The 19,493-nt window shown below is 37.4% G+C and overlaps 4 protein-coding genes across 5 annotated transcripts; 3 read left to right on the top strand and 1 right to left on the bottom strand.

The window, feature by feature from the left end:
* Positions 1-1,137: 1,137 nt before the first annotated feature.
* Positions 1,138-12,694, bottom strand: LOC108077977 (uncharacterized). Of its 2 annotated transcripts, none has more exons than XM_017171519.2 (3): positions 12,567-12,694; positions 1,550-1,622; positions 1,138-1,487 (listed from the first exon to the last, which is right to left on the bottom strand). In XM_017171519.2, the coding sequence occupies exons 2-3, from the start codon at positions 1,559-1,561 to the stop codon at positions 1,155-1,157; spliced, it is 345 nt and encodes a 114-aa protein (XP_017027008.1). In that variant the 5' UTR covers positions 1,562-1,622; positions 12,567-12,694; the 3' UTR covers positions 1,138-1,154. The 2 variants fall into 2 exon arrangements, with proteins under 2 accessions (XP_017027008.1, XP_070140183.1); XM_070284082.1 differs by having other exon boundaries at positions 12,551-12,676.
* Hr51 (Hormone receptor 51) lies at positions 6,984-15,743 on the top strand. Its single transcript, XM_017171520.2, has 10 exons — positions 6,984-7,190; positions 9,597-9,987; positions 12,215-12,318; positions 13,848-13,962; positions 14,232-14,287; positions 14,353-14,691; positions 14,785-14,990; positions 15,102-15,263; positions 15,332-15,496; positions 15,561-15,743. The coding sequence occupies exons 1-10, from the start codon at positions 7,145-7,147 to the stop codon at positions 15,741-15,743; spliced, it is 1,767 nt and encodes a 588-aa protein (XP_017027009.1). The 5' UTR covers positions 6,984-7,144.
* A 1,742-nt stretch (positions 15,744-17,485) lies between these two features.
* Positions 17,486-18,061, top strand: LOC108077908 (kunitz-like toxin PcKuz2). Its single transcript, XM_017171447.2, has 3 exons — positions 17,486-17,619; positions 17,683-17,715; positions 17,784-18,061. The coding sequence occupies exons 1-3, from the start codon at positions 17,553-17,555 to the stop codon at positions 17,978-17,980; spliced, it is 297 nt and encodes a 98-aa protein (XP_017026936.1). The 5' UTR covers positions 17,486-17,552; the 3' UTR covers positions 17,981-18,061.
* A 431-nt stretch (positions 18,062-18,492) lies between these two features.
* LOC108077909 (kunitz-type serine protease inhibitor homolog alpha-dendrotoxin-like) lies at positions 18,493-19,015 on the top strand. The gene is made up of 3 exons (XM_017171448.3): positions 18,493-18,601; positions 18,666-18,698; positions 18,769-19,015. The coding sequence occupies exons 1-3, from the start codon at positions 18,514-18,516 to the stop codon at positions 18,969-18,971; spliced, it is 324 nt and encodes a 107-aa protein (XP_017026937.3). The 5' UTR covers positions 18,493-18,513; the 3' UTR covers positions 18,972-19,015.
* Positions 19,016-19,493: the final 478 nt, after the last annotated feature.

Raw genomic sequence — 19,493 nt, 5'->3', positions numbered from 1 at the left:
TGTCTGTCTATATGCTATGATTCTTCCTACCCTGCCCTGGGTGCTGGGTGCTAACCCCCGGAAATACCTCTGACCGAGAGAGAAGGACATCCTGACTTCAGTGTCAGTCGCATTTGGTTTGTATTGTTGTATTGTGCGTCCAATTTGAAAGGTAAATATGCCACAATCAGTGCCATATCCGAGGGTAAATCTACCTGAACATACCTGGGTATGATTTGTTAAACAAGGCGTGCCATAATCTCCCATTGTTTTCCAATCCCCTCCCTGGCTTGATGAAGATATATCCCTAGATTGGTGTGTGAGAAAAATATTGCATTTCATTTCACTTTGTGGGTGTATCAATCATCTTTGAAGCAAGCAAACATCTAGCAAAAAATGTGGTCAATGGAAACTATTTTTATCTATAATAGCCCTTCTCTATATATTATTTAAAATTCAGACTCGGTAAGTAGTCTTGGATTAGCTTTTAGGTATGACATTTTTACAGAATTCAACCACTTCCAGTGTAATAGCCATATGGTTCTTGGGATCCTGAACGTCCATTGTTGAAACCTCCTTTGTATCGTTACAATGTACAACGGATCCAAGATGCTCATCGGTGGAATCGCCTTTGATAGACATTATCGGTTCTTTCACTTAGTCCATAGGTCGAGAGGATATGGCCGAAATGATATACCAAACATTTCTTTGAGTTTGTTAAATCAAAAATATTGATACTAAGTATTGATTAAATGTTCTAAAATGTTGTTTTACTTTCTTATTCTAACTTTTATATATATATATATATATGCGGCACAGTTTAATATATCAAACAGAATATCAATGAATACCTCATCTATTACAACGTTTAAACATATGGTTTTATAAATTGATAATTTATTTCATGCTGCCTAGTACTAAAACGTAGCAATTTTGTCATGTCCAAAGACAAAATTAAGCACTGATAATGTAATCAAAAGGTCAATTTTTTTTTATTCTCAGAAAAATTAAATATTTAATCTGAATTTATCAGAAAAAAATAATTATTTGTTGTTAATTAATTACCTATTTTGCCACAAGCCACTTCCTTGCCATGATTTTGAATTCATTTAATTGAATGTAATTTTTAATTTGAAATTATATATATTTATTTTTTATTGATTTATTACAAAAGTTTAGTAGCCATGATGATGTCCATGATTTCCATGGTGACCGCCCTGATTGTGTCCACCAAATCCACCTCCTGGTCCAAATCCTCCATTATAACCTCCCTGACGGTGTCCACCAACTCCACCTCCTGGTCCATATCCTCCATTATAACCGCCCTGATTGTGTCCACCATATCCTCCTTGATTAAATCCTCCATTTCCGCCAAAACCTCCCTGCGGTCCTCCATATCCTCCCTGTCCGCCAAAACCTCCGTAAGGATCTCCATATCCTCCCGGCTGTCCGCCGTATCCACCGTGGGGAATGGCTAGAACGGCGCACACCAGGGCAAGCAGCACAATCTTAAGGACAAAATAGATTATTTTCAGCTTTATACTATTATCACTCAAAAAATATAACTCACGAGAACTTTCATGTTGTTTGATTTTTTTTAAACTGAAGACTATTCCAAACATCTGTGGTATTTATACCAAAATCTGAAAACAATGAAAAACATTAGTGTTTCGAACTCGAGACACCTATAAAATATAAATCAAATAAAATATAATACAATAAAATATTAAATATAGTATATTTTCTAATGTAGTATGTCTTACAAGTTTACAATTTAATACACATTTATACATTTTATTTATAATATATATTATTAAATATATTTATTATTTGCAAATAACTTATGGGACATATTCCCACACAAACAAATATCACCCTGTAAAAAAACCCAAAATAATAATCTAATAACATATGCAAGAGGTCAATGTTTAGTTTAAAAGTAAACAAACTCGTAATCACAGGCGGACAGACGGACACTTTATAGCAGAGATGTTTTGTTTTTTTGTATATTGTAATCCATCCATAAGTATATGACTTGCACTTTTTAAAATAATAAGCTCTATTAAAAATGTATACTTGTTATTTCCGGAAATGCGTGAAATAATATGTAAGTTTTTTAGGTAAACAAGACATCAAGCCATGATTTTTTCGGCAGTGTAATACAGTCTTATCTCTAATTTCTTTATAATTATATATTTCAAATATTTGTTTCTATATTTTAAATTTTGTACACATAAATAATGCATACATCAATTATATGTAGGTACGATTTCGTTTTTGTATATAAGTGTCTTCTTCGATAACGAATTTATTAAAAGAAGAATCTAAATATCATTTTCTAAACGTATTTTGTTTGCATTGCTGAAGGATTTTTGTATATATTTCGACTTGTCTGAATACCCTTTATCATGTGTGGGCGTGGCTCAACTATATCTGCGGCTTATCTATAAGATTATTAGAGTTCTTTGAAAGATCAAGACCTCTTTCCATCTTTTCATGTGAGCAAATATTGGCTCATAAGAAATTGGTTATCATGTCTGCACTGCAAGTTGAAGTTAAAGTTTCAAGGCGGAGGCTTGTCTTACTAATCAGTAGTCATAGCCATGCCGAGGACAACGTTTCTGCTGGAGCTATAAGCGGGGCTAACACTTTTGGCTGTGAACAAGGAAGGTTACTGCCAAGGGGTCGTGCCAAAGATACAGGACTTAAAGTGTCAGTGGCTGCCATGCAAGGAGCGACTGGTGTGTAGCTTTTATCAGTTGGAAACGGAGCCTGTTTTGGGAAGGAATCTCCTCTACAATCTGACCCTAAATGATGAGGAAACAGTTATTTGCCAGCAGACGTATGACAATATAACTAAGAATCAGTGTGTCTTTGAGGACTTTCAGCTAGCAGGTTTAGGCAGAACGCTCAAGTTAGAGCTTGGTTTGGTTACCAATTATAAATTGAAACGAAACGTAACCCATCAATTAGTGCTGGAATATACTGATGCATTGCTGCAATTACCTATAGACTATAAAGCCTGTAATCTTCCCCAACAAACTCCGATCCTCAAGGGGCTCCATCACGACCTGAAAAAGAAGGAACATCTATTGAAATTTGTGGTGTTTTGCTTCGGTGGAAACAGAAAGGTACAAGGTCCAATGCAAGCAATGGTTAAGTTTTCAGTATGTGTACTTTTATAAAACATATATTTTCCATTCTTCCTATATTTCCAGCCATGAGGCTTCGATAGTAGGACGCAACATGGCTATATTCAGCAGTTGGAACCCCAAGCTGCCGGCCAAGGTTACCCTTTGGAGTAAGAACTTCATATTAAACTCGTGGAATAGCAGCCATCTGAATGTGCCCATCCTTACCAATGCCTTCCAAAGACAACCTCAGAATGTGGGGTACAACGACACCACTAAGAGCATCCACTGGGACGACCCCATAGAGAAGAATAATCTCATTGGCTACACCCTTTACTGGTGCCTCAAGTCCAGCATAAGCACGTGTAACAGCTCCAGCTGGCTAAGCATGCAATCCTACAGCCTTAGAGGAAAGCAGAATCATTTAGAGTTTGCCAGTTCTCTGGCAGGGCACAATAAAGCCGTGGAGGCTGATTACAGCGACGGGATCAGTGTTGGAACGACGTGGATTCTTCCGGCAAGTGAAGATGAAGATCTTAACATATTGGCGGTTATCACTTGCTATGATATGGTCATTATTGCCATATTTAAGGTCCTTATCGTTATCATCTTTAAAAAAACTAAGACACCGCGGAGTAGGTACAAACAATTATAATGCCTCCCCATTCAGAGAATATAACTCTCTCGGAGGTATGTTGGTTAATGAGAAGGATAAGGGGCCAGGATTGATTATTGATCATTCTTACTTAATAATGAAGCCTTGGAATAGGCTTCAACATCAGAGGAGAATCGTTTTCCTTATGTTCCTCCTCCTCCTCCTCCTTGTCCTGAGTTGTTACATTACATTACATTATCCTTAACAAAGTCTGTTTATATATGTAGCTATTGAGATCCTAGGAAATTCTATAATATTCCACATATATTTAACAAAATTTCAGCATTACTTAAACTTTTAAAATCGGTTCTGTAACGTAAATCACAGCTACAATGTGTCTGAATGTTGAATAAAGGAGTGGTCCATGAATTTTGATTGATTAAATAAAGTGCACTGCAGTTGATAAGGTTCGCCAACTCATCCTTTTTATTTTACTTTTGGTTTTTTTTCTCCCCAACGAGGGTGAGCGGTGGGTGGTGGGTGGTGTGTTTGTGTTGGTGTGTGTGGGCGTTTTCGTGTGTGTATCCTGGCAAGGCGAAATGTCGCCGTTCAAATGTCAAGAACCAACCCTGTTGCCTCTGTTCGTCTCGCTCGCTCGTTGTCGTTTATCCTGCTCGCACAGCCGGGCATTTTTGATGCCCAGTTATTACAGGATAACGCCGCTCTCTCTCTCTCTCTCTCGCTTGCTCCTCCCTCGGCTAGGTGGGCGTGGCCATCGCAGCAAAGCGCTTTGACTTTTGCGTTTGTTCACTTTTGTCCCGAAGTTTATACTTCTGCCAGCTGCAGCTCGCTCTTCGCTCTCCCCGGGAGAGAAATATACACGATAAGAGAGAGAGAAAGAAGGAGATTGTAGATAGGTAACGGGAGCGAGGAGCAAGGAGCAGAGAGGCTGCGGCTTGGCAGGAGCCTGACTGTTGTATTCCGACATCTCATTTGTTACAAAGTTAATGTCGGCGCATTAAGCATGCCAAAAGCCCCCACAACAAAATCGGGCAACGGAACTCAATGTTCGCTCGTCCTCATTCCCCACACTTCCTGGGGAATTCCCCCCTATTTCCGCCATTCTCGTCCTTCAACCAGAAGAGCAAAATTTATCGATTATTGGATTAGTGGATCCGCCGCCATCTTTAGCTCAAGTGAGCTTTACTGTTGAAAAATTACTCAAAAAAAAGAAAATGTTCTATGGAAAGGTAAATAGAAATTCTAAAATAATATTCAATTTAAATTTACGGAAAACCGAAATTTGTATACTCTAAAAGTTTTATTAAATTTATAATTTTGAAAACATATTTTACTTCTGTGTTTGGCAAAAGTCTTTAAATTTTCAAAACCAAATATGTAAAATCTTATTTTAATTTTTTTTAGCAATGATTACCAAAGCTACAGTCGGCTATTATATACACTGAGAAAGTTTGGGAATTAACTTGAGAAGAATATTAATTAGGCTCTATGAAGAGGCACAACTTGATGCTTCGCCTAGTGAGTTCTAAAGAAGTTCTTAGTAAATGGATTAAAAACTATAGAGAAGAATAAGCTGATCGCTTACAAAATAACAGATTCCTAATTGCCTGGACAAAATTCAACTACTAAGAATCACTTTCATAAAAAAAGCTCTTAATCGGTTCTAAAAAAACACAACTTACTATTTATAAGTTGAAATTAGAATTATGTATATTTATAAGCAGACTTAGCTTAGTCTTCTTATAGAAGAAGTATCTCTTTAGAAAGATGATGAGAAAGAGCGTCGACGGATACTTAATATGAAGGCCTACTCAAAGGATTTTTAATATTATAGAATGATTGTGTTTCTCTTCCTTATTTTTTTATTTATAAATTTTTTCCTCATTTTCTTCTTGTTTTTGAAAAATAAAAACCTAAAACTTATAATAATAATAAGGCTCATTAAAGTCGAATACTAATAATAATGAATGTTACTTCAAAATGAAACTTCAGAAATCAATAAATATTACGAAATAAAAAACAAACCCCAATTATATTAATTAACTTTTTGGTGCCTTTTTTAAATTTGTTTAAAAAAAAAAGACAATTTCTTTGCCGCTCCTCCATCATAAGATTATATCATAGGTTTATGGTTAGTTTACTGTTATAAAATTGCGTATACTTAATGCAGATGCATCAGTATGTATGTGAGCAAGGCAAGGAGCAAATACAATTTTCTCTTCAATTCAATTACAGTTAACTGGGAGGTGGCAATTTCAAGAGGAGAGGAGCAGTAGGAGGACAATACTGGCTAGAAGACGAGGAGGCCAAGTGTGACGTAGAAGGCCGAAGAGGGACAAGGGAAGGGAAGCCAGAGCAAAGTCGCAGGCAGCAACATCACAAAAGGTATTATAAAACAAAAACAAAATGTCAAAACCCAAGACGATTATACGAGCGCCAGCGCAGCTGCGTCGAGGTCGAGCTTCTCTGCCTCTGCCTCTGCCTCCACCTTTTGCCTCTCCCACTTGCACGCCCACTGGAGGCACAGCACTTCTCTAGCCTCTCTCCTTGCCCACCTTTGAGTCATGATGGCGGCCAAGCGTTCTCTGCTGTTTGTATACGTGTGTGTGTGTGTGCGCAGAGAGCGCAGAGCTGGGTGTTTATTGGAGATTGCGATTGTGGCTTGGCTTACCCACACACACAGGCACACACACAGTCAAGCTCCTGCCGCAGCAGCATCAAGAAGGAACGAATCAAAGCAAGCCAACAAGCAAATGCGCCACCAGAGTTGCTGCCACTAAAAGTCTCCGCTTCCCGTTGCCATGGAAGAACACAGCGGGTTGTGCGGGTGCGGTTATCCTTCCCCCTTCTCCCCCCCTCTTGCTTGTTCGCTGCTCGTTGCTCGATGCTCTCTGCTTTCTCCTTGCTTTCGCTCTGGTATATGTGCTTTTTGTCCTCACAAATACACGCACAAGAGGAGGTCCTTCCTCTGCCCACTCAGCGACCGCGGATTATATCCAGCGATATACGAGCTCGAGTATTTTTTCGCTATTCCGGGGTTGGCCCGACGGCTGGTTGGCCGACTGCTGGGAGTGCTGGAGTGCTGGACACATCACCGTGTTTAGCTGCTGTCATGCTTTTATGATAAATCTGGTGCCAGCAGCCATCGGGAATCCTGAATCGTACATCGAGACGTTAACATCATCATCGCTAAGTCGCAGCAGAGTCGCAGTGCCGTCGGTGCGGATGCGGATACGGATTCGGATTAAGTCAAAGATACTCCACAATAATGGAGCCAAGTGTTTTAACAAAAAATTCACATGTTTTCTTAATTTAAAATTAAAAAGTGCAGCTTTTAAAAATTAAATACAAATAATATTGAACGCTGATAGCAAAGTGAAAGCTAATTCAATAAAGGATCTCATCATAAAAATTTAAAATGAATAAGGAAGAAAATCTGGCCGAAACACGTCCCTCGTCGCAAGGTATTTTTATAAATTACAAAGGGTTTAATTTAAAAAAGTGTTAAGTTAAAATAATTTTGATATTACAAAAAGAAAGAAAATGAGAAAAGCAAAGATAAAGGAGTTCGTAAACGCAGACTTTAACTAACTAACCAAGGTTTAATTTTTGCGTCGCTTGGCATTATTAAATTTGTAATTCTTAATGTTTGACATATGCATTAACAAGTGCTTAACAATAAAAAATATAAATTAAAACAAAAAATGAAAAAAAAAACATTCTTAGGGCCTGCATCACGTCGGAAAGCAAACGCTTGTAAAACATAATTAACCTTTTTTCCGCGTTGTGTACCCTACGACTTAATTAGATCATCAAGGAAAAAAACATAAAAAATAGAGAAAGCTATTGAAAATTAAAGGTAGGGAAAGGATCTTAGGTAAAGGCAAATAAAAATGGTTATAAATTTAGAGAATTTTTAACTAGAATAAACCTATTTTCTAATGTTTTAATTTTCAAACTGATTAAAACAATTTTTTATTACTTATGGATATTTTTTGCTATTATTTTGAATATTTTTTTCTTACCTTATCTTTCAAAAACAGGCAACAGAAATTTATTTTTAACTTAAATCTAATTTAAATTAAGTTTAACGCAAGGCAGTAAAAAAACTATTGCCTACTTCAGGGCATACACTGTAAATGTTCTATTCTTAGTTAGTTGAAAGATGCTGTCACTATGCTTAGCTAAAGTACCATCAATTTAATTTCATAAATAATTAGATATTATTAGGAAAGTTTTTATAGATCAGTGTTATTACTTTCTCGGCAGATACTCAAACTAGCTCATATTAGCAGCCTCTGCGCCAAAGGGTTCGAAAACCCGAGCTTAGAAAGGGAACATTTATGATTAAAGTTATATAAATAAGTAAATCAAATCAAATATAATATTAACAATAAAAAAACGAATATTTACAACATTAACAATACAAAAAACTAATATTTTTAAAATAATTTAAAATATCCTGAGAAAAGTAGGCGTAGAAATAATTTAATTAAAAAGTACCTAAAGGTAAATTTATATTTTAATAGCCACAATAAACTTGAGAGCACATAGGTATTTATTTTTTAATATTATCAAAAAAGTTAACTATATTTTGTCATATATCTATCGATCTTATTCAATTCAATGTCGTTGCCATGTAATAACATTGATACATAATAAACCAGAGATTTATTTATTTTGTTTAATAAATTAGGTCAAATTACCCATAGTATATAGTGTAATATTTAATATAAAATACAATTTTTAGCCTTGTTCTTTCAAGGATAACAATAATCAAAATATCCCTATGAAAAAAACACCGAAAAAGAAAAAACAAAACCTCCCGATCTAATGACACATTTCCAATTTCAATTACCAATTTGTAGTAATGAGTTGTCATTCAAAAAGCCAGAGAGCTACACAAATTAAATCGATGCCCGGCTTCCTGATGGCGCATGCACGAGTGGCCCAGCCAGCAAATTCAATTTGCGATAATCACCAAATTGAATTAGACTCCAGAGTCAGGCCGCCAAAAATTTCAGATATTCATAACACAGCCTGCCAGCGACCCCTTAACACTTTTCCATGTCTCCTTTCTCTCTCCGCCAAAGTGAATTTCAACGAGCTCGCAAAAATTAACAAAGACGCGAGCCACCGGGAAAGGAAAATGCAAGCATATGACGCTAATCCTCTGGCATTAGACCGCAGACCCTGCCAGTTGGTACCAGGACCAAAACCCCTCATCCTTGGCCTGACTTTCGGAATCAGGTCCTGGCGCACCCAAAAACCACCTCGAACCCTGAAAATGGTCGAGCGCACAGCCAAGTGGCGGCGAGTGTAACAAATGTGTCCTTCGCTGGGGGTTAAGTGCATCAAAAAATCAGTAAGGAAACTACAATCAAATTAGGGTGTGATGGCAAAACAATCGTCCCCCGAGGCAAATTTTGCGCACAGATTGCTCGGCACGCTCTGGTCGAGAGCCGGCTTCGCCCGTTTGGCTTAATGGCACCCTAATTGAATGTGTAAATATATTTGCGGATTACAGGGCGTCAATGTCGCCACGCCAGGATAAGATCGTAGCAGGTCCCGGCATTCTGCAGTCCGCAATCCGTAACAACTGACAAATTGAGATTTAATTTAAATGAACTACATAAGTGATTTTTTATTGCGCCACCTATTACTCTCATTGAGGGAAAACGGGGGAAAGGAAAATAAGGACTTGACTTAGAAATGGTTTTTAGCTTAAGTGAAATTTAAACTTAAATTAGCGGTTGAATTTTTAGAATTTTTTAAAACACATTTCGAGCTAGAAATATATTTATACTTTATTTAGCAGAACCTAATTTTATATTTATTATTAAACCAAAATCTTTGTTTTATTTTCCCAGAACTTCACAGTCCCCAGCGCCATTGCTATACACCGCCGCCGGCTCCAATGCATGGACAGCCACCGCCGCCCCCTACTTCGGTAGGCGTGGCACCGCCTCCACAACCACCGCCTCCAATACCCTCCGGACCACCTGGACGTTTGCTGAGCTGGAACCACAGTGCCGCTGCAGCGGCAGCGGCTGCAGCAGCAGCAGCGGCGGCCAACTCTGCGAATCATTCCTCGTCGGCGGGGGATAACACCTCCTCGATGACGCGGATCAAGGGCCAGAATCTGGGACTCATCTGTGTGGTTTGTGGGGATACCAGCTCGGGAAAACACTATGGGATCCTGGCCTGCAATGGCTGCTCTGGATTCTTCAAGCGCAGTGTGAGGCGTAAGCTCATTTATCGGTGGGTATGAACAGTGAACAAAAATAAAAAATTGGGGTTTTTAATAAATAATTTATATATTTTTTAAATATATTTTTGAAGTCGTTTTTAAATTATATTATAGAGATCACATGAAAATATAATTATTTAAATCCCATACCATCTCAATTTTTCTCCGTGTACCCATTACCATTGCCCCTAAATCCGGCCATTCCCATTTTTCAGTACCATTTAATGTTGCAACATTTGCCCAAAAGTGGGTGGCGGTGCTCTCGGTTGGATGATGTGCCCGGAGGCCCGTCTGGCGGATTACGGAGCTCTGGCGAATTCATTACAATTATTCAAATCTTTGGGATTTGAGCGTCATCTTTTGAATGCGCATATTTGCCCTCGCATTGACTTTGTGCCCGGAATGGTGGCAGTGGCATCATGTGCGGACTAGTACCATTTTCTCCCCCAATTGCAGCTTAAAATGTAATTGAATTTAAAGTGAATTTGCTTAAAAGTTCTTTTGTACTAAGGAATTCCTTACTGTACGAATTCCACGTGAATATTTCCAACAAATCAAAGAATGAAAAAGTTTCTTTTGCGTGGGTTTTCCTTTTTCAATTATCATAAAATCAGGAAAAAAATACGGAAAATATATCCCATAATCTCGGGCGACAGAAGAATCAATGCCGAGAGCATAAAGTTATGATACAGTAATGTATATTCAGCTCGGTAAATCACAAACGTCGAAATCTCTATATCCTTGCGGTGCGGTGTCCCCAGAGATTGATATGGAGGGCTTAAGCGGAAAACACTTGGCCAAATGTGACCCGGCGGCAGCCGAACCCCTCGCTCATCCAACATCTTCCACACAGACTAAGCCGAATCGCAACAAAGTCAAAAAAAAAAAAAAAGAAAGGACAGAAAAGGGGGCGGTTCTCTGTGGCTCTAAATAAAATAGAGCACATCCTCCCCTGCACAGGAATGACTACGAAGGGGCATCCATGGACTAGTGTATATTTTCACCGACGTGACTGGGTTTTTCGATGGCCGACAGAGTCAATCTGGCCTCGTCCCATTTTTTTTGCCTGTCTCCGGTGGTCCCATTAAGCCGTTTTCAATTATAATCAATTGCCTCCAATCAGAACTTTCGAGTTTATCTCCAGGAATTTTCCAAAGGACAACCGAATTTGTCCTGCGAAATGTTACACATTTTTATTGTGGCCATAAAAACTAACCGAAAATAACAGGTCGAAATTTATAGATACCATTTACTGGGATTGTTATGATTGGATAAAACCTAGGGGTTCTTCTATAGGATATATAGAAAGCTTAAAACACGTTAGGAAAACGAAAAAAATCTAATTCGAAACTAAAAACCATATAGGAAATGTATACGAAATATAGAAAAAGAAAGAGACATGTGATGTAATATTTATAAGAGAGTAAACTAGTTATTATCATTCATATTATATTAACAAAACTTCTTTAAAGTGTATCCTTTAGCAGTTTTATAAACCTTATTTCAAGCATAGTTTCGTTATACACAAATGTGTTCATCATCTATTTTTGGCTTGTGTTAATGGCCTGAGTCCAATGGCCATATTATTTGATTATTTTTATAGACACACACAAAACTTCATGCTAAAAAGGGAGAGGGAAATCCAATCTCTTTGATTTGTTTACGAAAACCGTACATTTGCATACACAAAATATACTTAGTTTAGATAGAGACGCAGCAAAGGCAGTGTATCCAAAGGATACATTTGGCTAAGTGACTCCAGCAGAGGCGCCATGAAGAACATAAAATCGAAGAGCCATACAGATACAGATACACAGATACAGATACAGGAGGAGCGTTGTGGCCATCTTTGAGTTTTGGCGCAGGCTTAGTGAGCAAAAAAGAGAGGCGATGACTGGGCCAAAAGTGGTTCGAGGTTCGAGGTTCGGGGCTTCATTGGGTGGTGGCGTGGCCCTGATTTGATTAAAGTTCGACAGAAGAGCAGCACAAAGGACGAAAGGTCGATGAAGTGGGTGGGGAGCGAGAGAGCAGGTCCTTGTATCTGGCAGATACTGAAGTGCTTTTGTGGCTAGATTTCCGGTCGGTTGGCCTTAAGTCTCCTCATCGTGCTTTGTGTTCTCTGCAGGATTTGACAAATGTTGCAATTTTTGACACGACAAATCTCGTTATCCTGCGCCCAGGACTAACTTGATTATTTCGTGGCACTATTTTAATCGATTTCTCCCTTTGTCCTTACAGCTGCCAGGCGGGCACCGGACGATGCATCGTGGACAAGGCGCATCGCAATCAATGCCAGGCCTGCAGGCTCAAGAAGTGCCTTCAAATGGGAATGAACAAGGACGGTGGGTATTATGGGTTATAGTCATAGTCATATGCATTATCATATCTCTATCTCTCTGGGCTCGCTCTAATGAACCGAAGTGGGTTTAATTGGTCTTTAACAGGGTCTCAGGCACACGTGGCCTCCTCCCTAACCCTAAACCCTTTCCCACGGAAACCCCTGTTTCCGGCGGGGTTGGTTCCGGTTCCGGTGCGGGCGCGGGTGCGACTGCTCCTTATTTACATATTGCTCACCCAATTGATTTGTTACCTGCTGCTCGTGTTGTCTTTGACAGATTTTATGCAGCTTTGCCGCTGCCACTTGAGTGAATCCCAATTGTTCATTTTGACTGAAAGTTTTCTTTATTGTTTTTGATGGCCAAGACAAAGCAGTGATTTGATTTGAATAGTAAAATATATACAAACAGCAGCCAGTCAGTTTCAGGTTCAAGAAAAATCAATAAGGAGTCTTTGTTTATATATTAAATGAGTCTTTATTGCGTTTTTTATTTAGATAATGAAGAGATCTTGAGTGTTAAAGCCTATCTACGTTCAATATCATATCAAAAAACATGGTTAGCTTTGATAAATATAATATTTTTTAATTATTATCGAAAATATCTGAAAAATTTCAATTTATTGTTGCTTATTTCGATTTTATTGGTTCGATTATCAAACAGAATAAATTTCAAAGATAAAATATAAATTTCCATATCGATTCCCGGGTAAAATTTTGATTTTTTCTGACATGTCTACTCTTTGATTTATTTTTAAACAAATGTTTTTCATTTAATAAATAAATCCTTTATGGTTTTAAATTTCACTTTATAGAAGGGAAACTCCCAAAAAGTCAAATAAATTATTTTCCAAGTTCTATTTCAAATATAAGGAGAAAATACCTTTCCATTTTAAATTAATTAAGAAGAGGAAGTCTCAAAAAATCAAATTAATAACGTTATTTTCCAAGTTATATTTTTAATATTAGGAGAAAAACATGCTGCGTTATAAAATAGTGGGTTTGACTCACATTTTAAACCCATTTTCGAACGCTTTTCAGCGCTCTTCAAGTCCTGATTGCCAGATTTCCATTATAGAATATTCCCACTCTCGCACTCTACCAATCCAACATTCACACACTATATATATTGTCGCCATTATGGCTCCGTAAATTATGCGTGCCGTTTGGAAAATAGCCACAGTTCGTGGATTCGCCATTAGTGGCGGCGAAGTAGCTTCTGTGGCAACCTCATTGTGCGGTGAAATTGCATAAACAAATGGCAAAACAATTTGTAGGCGTGAGCGGCACGTGACCACAAAACCAATTTACCATCAATGGATGCGCCTCTGGTTATGCTGATGAGGAATGGCACACGCTAGATGCTCCTGATCCTGCTGCTGCTGCTGCGGCTGCTGTTTTACCTGCGAGCCTTGGAGCGATTTTGTCAGTGTGACATTTCCTCATTATGGACTCACGTCCTCGTCGACTGGGGGGGGGGCGTGGCAACCTAGACTTTGAGTGCTCATGTTAGTTGCATTTGTTTTCCAATTACAGCCGTGCAAAATGAGCGACAGCCCCGCAACACGGCCACTATCCGTCCGGAAACGCTGCGGGAGATGGAACATGGAAGGGCATTGCGCGAGGCGGCCGTGGCCGTCGGTGTTTTTGGGTGAGTCCTAGACACTGGGAAAAAATATATATATTAAAAGATGCCTTTTAAATTTGATGATCATAAATTTTCTAAATTTATTGGGGTTTTCAAACTCTTGAATAATCAAAAAAGTATGTATGAAATTCCTTGATGAAAGGCTTCTTTTCATAATATATTATAATTCCAATTTCTCTGAGTGCCTTTGGCTGTGGGCTGTGCCTGTCATTTGCATAAGTCTCCTCTCTCTATCTAACCACCCAAAATCTGTGGGTAACTCCAATTTGCAGACCACCCGTGCTATTGTCGCCGCCCTGCTATGGCTCTGGACTCCTGCCGCCGCCATGTGAGTAGTTGCCACATCACATGGATGGTTATAGTTTTCCTCAACTCATTCCTAATCCTTGACAGCTTTGGGCAGCTTGCCGACGGGTCGACTGCTGCATCATAACCACCTCACCTCCTCCATGCAGCTGGCGGCCAATCATATGGGCGCCGGTAGCTTTCCCATGTTCAATGCCGCCGCTGCCAGCGCCGCTGGGATGCACCATTCGCCCAAGGAGAAGGCTGCCTATGGCATGGAGCTGGTCAGCAGTGGTAATATCTCGCATTCGACCAACTCGAGCAGCAATCACTCTATAGATCCCAGCTCCCCGGCGCCCGGAGAGAATGCCAATGAGAAGAATAATGCCGGCGGTAGTGTGTCTTCTGTGAGCTCTTCTAGTCCCACGATGGAGAATGATAATGATGGTGGGTTATAAATATTTAATTAATTTATTTAATAAATGTAATGTAATGTACAATTTTATTAATTTTTATATATATTTTTCCTACTCTTTCCAGACGACTCTATAGATGTGACCAATGACGAGGAGCCGCACACAGTCAGCAGATCTGATTCCAGCTTTATTATGCCGCAGTTTATGTCACCCAATCTGTATTCCCATCAGCACGAAACGGTCTATGAGACGAGTGCCAGGCTGCTCTTTATGGCTGTTAAATGGGCCAAGAATTTGCCCAGCTTTGCGAGGTTATCCTTTCGGGATCAGGTAGGATTTTAAATATAAAAGCGAATCAAGTTAGCTGCAATTTATGCTGAATTTATAGTTTACTTTTGGGCAGCTTTAATATAATATAAATAACCCCAAATGCCATCATAGGTGATCCTGCTTGAGGAATCCTGGTCTGAGTTGTTCCTGCTAAATGCCATTCAGTGGTGCATTCCCCTGGATCCCACCGGCTGTGCCCTTTTCTCAGTGGCAGAGCATTGCAATAATCTGGAGAATAATGCTAATGGAGATACTTGCATTACAAAGGAGGAGGTGAGTCCTTGGCACTATCTTCTTAGAATATTTTAAAGCAAGTCCATCTTCCCCCCCCCCCCCCCCAGCTGGCAGCTGATGTCCGAACCCTCCACGAGATCTTTTGCAAATACAAGGCCGTGCTGGTTGATCCCGCTGAGTTTGCCTGCCTCAAGGCTATCGTTTTGTTTCGGCCAGAGACCCGCGGCCTTAAAGATCCCTCGCAGATTGAAAATCTTCAGGATCAGGCGCATGTAATTATAAAAATTTAAATATAACAATTAAGTTATTACATCAAGTTAATTGTATCTTGAACAGGTCATGTTGTCGCAGCACACCAAGACACAATTTACGGCCCAGATAGCCAGATTCGGAAGACTCCTGCTGATGTTGCCGCTTTTAAGGACTATTAGTTCTCACAAAATCGAGTCCGTATTCTTTCAGCGGACCATAGGCAACACGCCCATGGAGAAGGTGCTCTGCGACATGTATAAGAACTAGTTAACTTGTGCTTTAAGTTATATATTTACAAATTTAAATAAAATATGTTTTTGTGTCTTGTGAATGTTAATTGAAGTGTTAATTGTTTGGATTTATTAATGGGGCTTAAAGAAAGCTGTTATAGAAATAAAGTAAAGCATAAACAGCTGGTCTAAAAATGGTTGGAAAAAGGTTTACACTAAGAAGTTAAAAAAAAAGTACAACTATTAACAGTTTACTTTGAGTTTAAAGGTTTATTGCCAGATGTTTATTTTTTCTGTATAAAAACCCGATTGTTATCTTAAAGTGAATTAGTTAAAAAGAAGTTTCCTTACTTGCTTGGTTGCCTCTAAATTTCGAGAATGCAGTTCATAGTTTTCGTCCTGATCCTGTTCTATATCCATGGAGTAACTAGTAACCTTTATTGGGAAAACTATTTAAGGGAAAAAGGTTTTGTAATCTATATGCAAATATAAAATAATAAAATTAATGAAAAATATATATCCATTCCACAGCTATTTGCCATCTGCCGGTACATTATGGAAATTGTAGAACAAAAGTTGCAGCTTGGTACTACAATCCTAAACAGAAAGCATGTATCCGATTTATGTATGCTCTATGTGAAGGCAATAGGAATCGATTCGCTACACGAGAAGATTGCGAGAAGTTTTGTCTGAAGGTGTGAAATATATATTTAGCTTAAAAGGTTTTTAAAAGCTTTGTTTTCTTTATTTTCTCTTTTCAGGAATGGTTGAAATAGAATTGCTTTGAAGGTGCAAAATCTGGATGCCTTTATTACAAATACCATGGATCCAAACAGCATTATTTTCAAAGATTGTTAACGTATAACGTCTATACAAATTGTGTTTTTTTAATAAATTATAACAAATCGAAATTAATAATAATATAATTGTATTGACTCAATTCTAAGTATATTTGTATTGGAAATTTAAGGAGTTATATGATAGATAAAATTCTGTGGATTTTTGGAAAAATTATTAAGACAAGTTTAAGACAAAAGTTAAGCTGTGGAACATTGGAAATCCAAAACTGATATTAGTATTTGGTAAAAGAAGACATTAAGAAAATATTAAAAGTACTAGAACATGGCTTAGAATATAAATGCAATTATAGTTTTATAATTTTATATTTATTTTCTGAAAATTCAAGACCTTAATCCAAGTGTTGCCATGAACAATGTTTCAATCAGATTTATAAGCAATACCCTTTGATATTTGGGTGCGAGTAGAATATAACATTTAGTATCCATTTAATATCGATAATAGTGTTCAAAGTATTTTTTTATATTCTTAAAATTTCTTCTTAAGATAACTTCATCTAAAAGTGACCTTGAACAATGTTTCAATCAAATGTATAAGCTATACTCTTCGATATTTAGGTGCTAGTAAACCAATCTTCTTCGTGTCTTAAGTTAAAGATAATGGGCGTATTGTTTTTTTAATTAAGAATTTCGTTCTAAATTTATTATTTATTTTTTTAAGCCTAACTAACCTAATGTAATGTGTCATTTTTAAAATAGGAAATATTTTTTCAACTAAAAGTCTTTTAACTTAAGTAATAACGGTTTAAAATTTAAGTTTGCTACTATTTAAAGCATTAGTGAAGTGCTTACTTGGTCAGGTACTTATCAGTAAACATTTGTAAACGAACTATTTGTCACAAAGCCAAATCAATGGTTTTAAAACTTAACTAATCAAAAACTTTGCTCCAATTTTGATCAGATTTTTGCATATAAGTCGGCTCGAGGGCTTAGATGAATTCAGTAGAAACATTTCAATTGAATAACTCCAAAGCCATCCCGAATTAGAAATGGTGCGAGTGTCCCTTGTGATTCTGTGTTTAGTCCTTGAAGTATGTGCCTTGGCCTATCATCAGGGTACGTATTTTCATATTTGCGTTAATCGTAAAGGCTAATTATACATTTATGTTATCTTTACAGAAGCTGTGTTTCATTTGATCAAACAACGATATGGTGTGACTATATATATATATATAGATATTATATGGCCCCAATATATGTAAATGTCTCTTTTCACTTAGAACTCTGCCGTCTACCTGCCAAGACTGGAAACTGTCGTTACAACATTCACGCCTGGTATTACAATCATGTCACAAAAAAGTGCGAACGTTTCTATTATAGTGGATGTGGAGGAAACATGAATCGGTTTTATAATAGTTTCAGGTGCGAAGATTTCTGCATAGAGTATAGAAATCTGATACCATATGAAATGAAATAAATGAATAGAATAATTAGTTCATTAAATATATTTAAATAAATGCGATAAGTATTATAATTTGTATAAATAAATATGCTCTTAAGTCACATTAAGATAATAAAGAAAAAAAAAGAAAAACAATTAATTTTTATCCTGTTTATTATATATGTAAATGTTTATTCAATATTATAATATATACAACTGATATTTTTTGGCAATGAGTTAAGGAATATCGTAAGGATTGTAGTTGGGAAAGAAGATATCAAAAGTACTAAATCTCTAAGACAGTCTGCTACTTAAAGACCCCTAAATTTAAGTTAAGTATTCTATAAATTAAAACTAAACTAAAACACATGTAAAGTACTAACTTGCCTTCTTTTATCACTAATAATTCGTGAACTATTCTGGTTGGTACCAAGTTATTTGTCACAAAGCTCAACCTGCTGATAAGTCAGCGAATAGCTTGGCTCCGATTTTGATAAGAATTCAGCATATAAAAAGACCCGTGGGCTTAGATGAATTCAGTACAAACATTTCCGTATTCCAGTTCAGAAATGGCGCGACGTGTGGCTATGTCTTTTGTGATCCTGCTTTTGATCCTTGAAGTTGTGATCGCTTACGAGTACACTAACCTTAAAAGGGGTAGGCACATCTGATAATTACCGGAAACATTAATATTAATTAGACATTTTTCTTATCACCGCAGAAATGCAATATTCAATGTTCAGACGACGATATGGTGAGACATATATAAAATATATATATTATATTACCAATATACTGTGTAACCATTGTCCCTTTTCACACAGACATCTGTCATCTGCCTATGCAGCCTGGGAAATGTCGTCACGGCGTAAAGGCCTGGTACTACAATCATGTCACAAAAAAGTGCCAGAGGTTTATCTATACTCTTTGTGGAGGAAATGAAAATCGCTTTTATACAAACAAAGAGTGCATGGATTACTGCAATGGCTATACATATATATTTCCCGTAGAAGAATATATATTTTAATTACATAAACAAAGTATTAAATTGTAAATATTTAATATTAAATAATTTCGAAATAAAATTAATTTGAATTAAAATTCATTGACTTTATTTTATTAATTTGCGTTTCAAAATCAGGACTCTGGATTATAAAAAAAAAGTTTTATTTTTAATTTTTGTTAAATTACACAGGTACACAGCCAAAAATTTCCACGAACCATTTCAAGTTTTCCATGATATTTGGGTGCTCCTGAGTAAAAGTCCCATACAAAATTATTTTCCATCACCTACAGGTTCCGCGGTATACCTAAAAATACAAAAAACCTATGTTTGCCGACATTTTGAATTACGTGGCCTATATAATTGGACTTACCTTTATTATTTTTGGTAGGACCTACTCTCAATACATCACGGCACTACTAAAAAATAGTCCCAATCGTGAACCATTGCCCATGTCTTTGGAATTCGACGCCAAAGTTGAAACTCCCAAAATTTTCAACTTTTCTGTGATGAAAAAACAATTCTGAGAATTAAATCTTATATGGA

This window comes from Drosophila kikkawai, chromosome 2R (genome assembly GCF_030179895.1).
Source record: "Drosophila kikkawai strain 14028-0561.14 chromosome 2R, DkikHiC1v2, whole genome shotgun sequence".
Taxonomy (NCBI): Eukaryota; Metazoa; Arthropoda; class Insecta; order Diptera; family Drosophilidae; genus Drosophila; species Drosophila kikkawai.
This window is presented reverse-complemented; position numbering and strand designations above follow the sequence as displayed.

Coding starts and splice junctions, on each gene's coding strand:
- Hr51 (XM_017171520.2), top strand. CDS start 7,145: ATGAATAAGGAAGAAAATCTGGCCGAAACACGTCCCTCGTCGCAAG. Junction 9,988..12,214: donor AGGCGTAAGCTCATTTATCG/GTGGGTATGAAC, acceptor TTGTCCTTACAG/CTGCCAGGCGGGCACCGGAC. Junction 14,991..15,101: donor GGTTATCCTTTCGGGATCAG/GTAGGATTTTAA, acceptor ATGCCATCATAG/GTGATCCTGCTTGAGGAATC.
- LOC108077908 (XM_017171447.2), top strand. CDS start 17,553: ATGGTGCGAGTGTCCCTTGTGATTCTGTGTTTAGTCCTTGAAGTATGT. Junction 17,620..17,682: donor TGCCTTGGCCTATCATCAGG/GTACGTATTTTC, acceptor TTATCTTTACAG/AAGCTGTGTTTCATTTGATC. Junction 17,716..17,783: donor TTTGATCAAACAACGATATG/GTGTGACTATAT, acceptor CTTTTCACTTAG/AACTCTGCCGTCTACCTGCC.
- LOC108077909 (XM_017171448.3), top strand. CDS start 18,514: ATGGCGCGACGTGTGGCTATGTCTTTTGTGATCCTGCTTTTGATCCTT. Junction 18,602..18,665: donor GTACACTAACCTTAAAAGGG/GTAGGCACATCT, acceptor TTATCACCGCAG/AAATGCAATATTCAATGTTC. Junction 18,699..18,768: donor AATGTTCAGACGACGATATG/GTGAGACATATA, acceptor CTTTTCACACAG/ACATCTGTCATCTGCCTATG.